Source organism: Neoarius graeffei, chromosome 28, assembly GCF_027579695.1.
Source record: "Neoarius graeffei isolate fNeoGra1 chromosome 28, fNeoGra1.pri, whole genome shotgun sequence".
Taxonomy (NCBI): domain Eukaryota; kingdom Metazoa; phylum Chordata; class Actinopteri; order Siluriformes; family Ariidae; genus Neoarius; species Neoarius graeffei.
The window spans coordinates 11,614,886-11,620,988 of record NC_083596.1 but is presented as its reverse complement, the minus strand read 5'-3'; the positions used below and the strand labels follow the sequence as shown (position 1 = coordinate 11,620,988).

Here is a 6,103-nt window from a genome sequence, read left to right as displayed (position 1 = left end):
ACATGTGACTTGATACATGATTCATTTTTTTTCACATCATTTAAACGCATGATTTGTTTGCTTTTATGTCTTTTTTAACATGCTTTAAGTTTTCATATGTGGGTTGTTGGGGTTTTTTTCGCGTAATTAAAATTTCACATGCGTTTTTTTTCCATGATTCATATTCACTTGTTCTTTTCCAAGATTTATTTTGTTTAAATGTGTTCATTGTACTCAGTTTTTCACATGAATAAATCTTTCACTTGACCACATTCTCCAAATGTCACACATTTAACTGAGTTCACATGTTTCATGGTGTGTTGAAATGCACTTTCATATGTGAATTTTTTTTGTATGCAATTTCTTTAATTTCACAGGTTAATTTTGCATATTTTACTCATATATTCTTACATAATTATTCTTCTCATATAACATTTACATAATGTCACATTTGCTTTAGTTCAATGAGTGCATTTTTGTAATGTTTTTTTCCTGTGATTCATTTATTTACACGTTAATGTATAATTTTATATAACTTTTTTTTTACATAAATAATCCTTTTTCTCTTGTGATCAAATAGTATTTACATGAGTTCACGTTTTAATTTCAAAGTATAATATGGTGAAATGCACTTTCACAGGATTTGTTTTTTTTTAAATAAGAAAAACTGGATCATATATGATTTTTTTCATACCCCCTGAAGGGCCATCTATCCACTAGTAGTGTACACCGTGGATGACTCCGTTGTTTTTCCAGTCTCTGTGTCTTTAGCGTTGCAGCACACGCAGCACCACGCTGGACACTGCAGTTTCTTATTGGACAGGTACAGGACGGGCTGAATGCTGCTGCTGATGTCCATGAAGCCAAAAGCTAAGAAATTAATATAACATTTAAACATGTCAGGAGAGAAATATTGCTGAAATGGGAAGAGCGCTATAGGAGGGAAGTAGTTAAAGACTATGATAGCTAAAATAATCAGAACCATCTTAAAAGCTCTCTTCTTGACCAGATGCATGTCGTCCCTGCCTGGACCAGATCGCTTCAGCGCCCACAGGATGGAGATGTTGCAGAAGAGCATGAACGCAAACGTGGCCATGATCATGACCGTGAACACTTTTACGGAATTTGGGATGGTGCCCGTGCACATCAGTATGGCATACACTAGCGTGATGAACCACATGACACCGGCGCACACAGGACGATGGTTCCGGTCTTTCAGGTTGGAGAAAATGATGGGATGGCGCACAGCCATGTAGCGGTCCATGCAGATACACGCCAGGAAGAGTGCCGACGAGTCCTTGACGCCATAGAAGAAGCGCAGAATGTACCAGGTGGTGCTGGTGGTCAGGTAAAGCAGGTTGGCCAGCTCCAATGGTGGGATGAGGCAGAATAAGGTGTCCAGCACAGCCAGGTGCCAGATGAAGATGTCTGACGTGGACGAGTCGCTCCGCTTACGGTGGATCAGCCACAGAACCATGAGGTTGGCTGGGATGCCCATGAACATGTTAATACACTGCAGGACCATGTAGAACAGGATGAATTCAGGCATGTGGCTGCACATCTCAAATACAGTCTTTTCAGTTACAGAGACATTTCCGCTCAGGGACAGCGAGTTATTGGTGTCATTATACATCTCCATTGCTCAGGAACTGGTGCTGATGTGTCCTCCAAACAAGAAGACTGAAAAGAAAGATATATACATATGTATTATAAAAGTGTGTAAAATATCATTGCATTTGGGTTGTGCAGCTTCTGTGGGTCACTGTCATGTTTGAGAGAATGTTGAGTCTCAAATTTAAAGTGTTTCCTGAAATAGAACAATATTACCATCCATCCATATCTAATCATCTCTTTTCCAGCACAAAATTAAATGTCAGTAAAGAAAGCAGCATATTACATAAGAGACACTTTTCAGACAAAAAAGCATAATGAAGGCTGCTGGGTTTTGCTACAAAAAATTAGAAGCAAGTGTGACAAAATGTCCAGAAGAACTGTGGCTGGTTCTGCAAGATGCTCAGAAAACGTACAGCTCATTTCCTTATAAAACTGCACTCACTGTACCTGAGACTACTATCTTTAAGCAAAGTGTCAGCACTCCAAACATCAATTTTTCCCCATTTATTATTGTCTACTACTCTTTATAATTTGTTTTAATGTTAAACATTAAATTTCATTATTTTTAATGGCATCTTTGTGATACAGTATTTCTTTGCATGTGCCTAAGACTTTTACACAGCACTGTATATTACAGATATAATATAAAGATAACTGAAACTTTCATATGCATTCTTATGAGTTGTATAGTAATGGGCTGGACGGAACTACAGTTTAATGATTCACTTCCAAACGATCTGTTTAGACCTAATTTAGATCTAATTCAGACCACCCATGCTCCCAGAATGAGCTAATACTTGATCCATGTAATCCTCTAATTTTTCAGGACGTCTAAAGTCTTCCTTAGCTATTGTTTGTTAATTTATCAAAGCGTCCATGTATATAAACTTGTCCAAACGTTGCTGCAACGTTGTTTGAGTTCTACAGATCTTAACAGTAACGTTCCCATAATGTTTTGTCTAGCTGGGAATATTTTGTAAGTAATAATAACAGTAGGAATAACGTCATCAAACAAACCATTATTATAACTTGCAGGAATGTTATTTTAGGAATGTTTGCCGAACGTTGTAATAATGTTCTCTGTTTTCATTTAATTTGTGTATTAAATGACTAAATAAGTTGTGAATTGGCTTTCACAGACATAACATTCATAGTATAATGCTTGCAAACATAGCATTTCTAAACATTTTGACAACATTGCTGCAACATTTCAAGTGCTATGAACATTAACACTAATACTCCCATAATGTTAGGGTGGGTTTTTTTGTTTAGTTTTTTTGTCCAAATGGGAATATTGTGTATGTAATATAAAAGTAATAATAACGTCGTAAAATGAATCACTGCTTGAGCCCGAACCTTATAGTAACATTATATTTGGGAATGTAAGAACATTGATAGAACGTTCTTAGAACGTTGTAATAATGTTCTGTGTATGTTTTTTTTGTATTAATGCATAAATAAGGAGTGAATTGTCTTAAACTGAATTTACATTGACTTTGATTTTAGGCTGCAAACATTCTTAAATGGTGTCTGTTTTTTGGTCTTTTATAAAATTTAAATGTATCTGAGACAAAGTGAATTTTACACACCCTAGATAATACAATACACAGTGTGAGAAACGTATAATATTTTTTAATGTTAAACATTAAATTTCATTATTTTTGAAGGCATCTTTGTGCTACAGCATTTCTTTGCATGTGCCCAAGACTTTTAGACAGTGCTGTAAATGAACATGGAATAGTAATATTCGTGTACAGTATGGCATATATACTCTCTCTCTCTCTCTCTCTCTCTCTCTCGCACACTCACACTTTCAGTAAGCGCTTTATCCTGGGCATGGTCATGACAGATCCAGAGGTTATCCTGGGAACACCGAGAACGATGCAGGAAAACATCCTGGATGGGATGCCGGTTCATTGTAGGATTCCATACATACAAAATGCACCCTTGATGGTACAACCCCAGTGACAAGGAAAGGTACACTCTCAGTTAAAATGGGTACGAAACTGTTCTTGACCTTGGCGTTGGTGTGGTGCGTCGTTTGTATCTAATTACTTAGCACTCATTTTTCTTTTTCCTTTCTACTAAATTATCTTTACTTCATTAAAGACCTCTGTCTTTTTTGATACCAGCATATACAATAATATATTACTGCATTTGGGTCGTACAGCTCCTAAGTCATTGTCCAGTTAATGAGAGAATGCTTTGTCTACATAATATTAAATGCCATTTTTTTTCTGAAATTTCTATCTTTTATCTAGAAAGATGTATGGCGTTGTACTTTTAAAGTGTTACACAAACAAGAAACTAATTACAGTTCATTCTAATGTATATTCAAACCACTTCTAAAATTACACTATAGCCAGGGCTCAGGGCAAAAAATGTGTATTAAAGGTACAAAAAAATTTTTACACTTGGAGCCATAATCCTTTTCTTTTCTTCAGTCATTGCTGGATTGCACTAAAAGCCTCTGTCTATTCGAAAGCAGCAACACATGGAATAATCATACTCCTGTGTCGTAGGTTATGTAGCATATCGAGTAAAATATTTCATTTGTGTCGTGCAGCTCCTATGCTCTCAAACATTTTCTCTCTACTTTTCCTTGATGCTGGTGTTTTACTGTATAGTCAAGAGTACATTCTTTTGTACACTTAGTATATATCTGAAAGCAAAATGAATATATGAAATAATGTAATCTAAGATATTTTTATAATTGAACTTTAAGGATCGCTGATGTATACAGTATTGATCCATGACATTATGGAAAAACTTATGTATACACATACACAGTAAATGATCTTTACTACATTTCATTAACACATTGGAATACTTCTATAATAACTCTACTATTCTATATGCTATATACTATAGACATAAGGTATGCATGTTGGGTTTATGGAAATGTATATGCATATGTAAAGAAATTCTGTAAAGGAAGCATGACTTCACACAATGAAATCCATCCATCCATTATCCATATCTGCTTATCCTGTGCAGGGTTGCAGGCAAGCTGGATCCTATCCCAGCTGACTATGGGCGAGAGGCGGGGTACACCCTGGACAACTTGCCAGATCATCGCAGGGCTGACACATAGAGACAAACAACCATTCACACTCACATTCACACCTACGGTCAATTTAAAGCCACCAATTAGCCTAACCTGTATGTCTTTGGACTGTAGGGGAAACCAGAGCACCCAGAGGAAACTCACGCAGACATGGGGAGAACATGCAAACACACAGAAAGGCTCTCGTCAGCCACTGGGCTCGAACCCAGAACATTCTTGCTGTGAGGTGACAGTGCTAACCACTACACCACCATGGCGCCACACAGTGAAATGAAAATATAAAATGCACTATAAGGGTTAAGCAAGCTTTGTATAAATATCTGCATCAGCTTTATGAGGAACACTCACTGAGTTTTAATGGCTTGTAAATTTTTCCAAGCATCAGGGACAAGCAGTCACAGTTCTCCTGGGCACTTTGGCTTTTGCTTTTTTTTTTCTGCTTACAAAATAATAATAAAAAAAAAGACATCAAGTAAGACAGAATGTATAAAAAAAAAAATTAGGGTGCCTAGACTTTTTCACAGTACTGTATAGATATGAGATCTTGGCTATATATAAGAACTTGGGGGGGGGGGGGGGGCAGCCAACAAGTGCATACATGGAAACTTGGTTGGAAAGAGCTCTCAGGAGATGGTTAATGTTAAAGCTATTTAAACAATTCAAAGAATTTGTTTACCATTTTTTGACAAATTAGTGGTGCACAGTTTGGGGCTGATTTTTTTTTTAATTAAGTATAAAAAAATTTACTAAAATCTTGTTAGTTATTTGGATATTTATGTAGTGATGAACATTAGGAGTGTGCAGGGTTTACCATTGAATGAAATATATAGAAAGTCATTGGAAACTTATTATGAAAATTTAAGCAGAAACCCCATATACATATACAGCTATGGAAAAAAAAAAAAGTAAGAGGCCACTTTTAATAGTGGTCAACATTAAAAGAGGTCTCGTAATCTTTTCCATAGCTGCACCTTTGGGTTTCAAAGACCTAAACAATATTTGAGTAATTTTTAAAAGTAAGTTTATTTTAAGTAATAACTACTTAACAGTTTATATATAATATAGATTAGATTCACACATATTGGTCTTCACTGTAGCTGTTCAAAGTTCTATCGACGTGCAGTACCCATACCTAGTAATGTCCTATATATAGGTAAATGTCATGCAAATATTAAATGACAGAAACCACAGAAGTATCTGCAACCTTACCGATGTTATTGGAATTAGTCCCTTCCTCTCCAAAGTCCACTCACTCACACACAAGTGAATCCGACGTACATCAGATGCTGACAGTTGAGAAAGAAGACGCTCATCTGAAGATGTTTCACACGACCCAGGTCCAGGTACAGAGCTCAGCCCAGTGTCCATGATTCAACACCACAGGGATATTTTGCATCCAATCACAGAGAGCACATTCTGGCAAGTCATCATTCACACCGATTG

General features: G+C 36.4%; 1 protein-coding gene across 1 annotated transcript; it reads right to left on the bottom strand.

The window, feature by feature from the left end:
• Positions 1-688: 688 nt before the first annotated feature.
• Positions 689-1,618, bottom strand: LOC132875423 (proteinase-activated receptor 3-like). The gene has a single exon (XM_060912199.1). It carries the CDS (start codon positions 1,616-1,618, stop codon positions 689-691), a length of 930 nt encoding a protein of 309 aa, XP_060768182.1.
• Between the last annotated feature and the right edge of the window lie 4,485 nt (positions 1,619-6,103).

What these genes read in the sequence shown, in the direction of transcription:
- LOC132875423 (XM_060912199.1), bottom strand. Translation starts at nt 1,618, where the DNA reads ATGGAGATGTATAATGACACCAATAACTCGCTGTCCCTGAGCGGAAAT.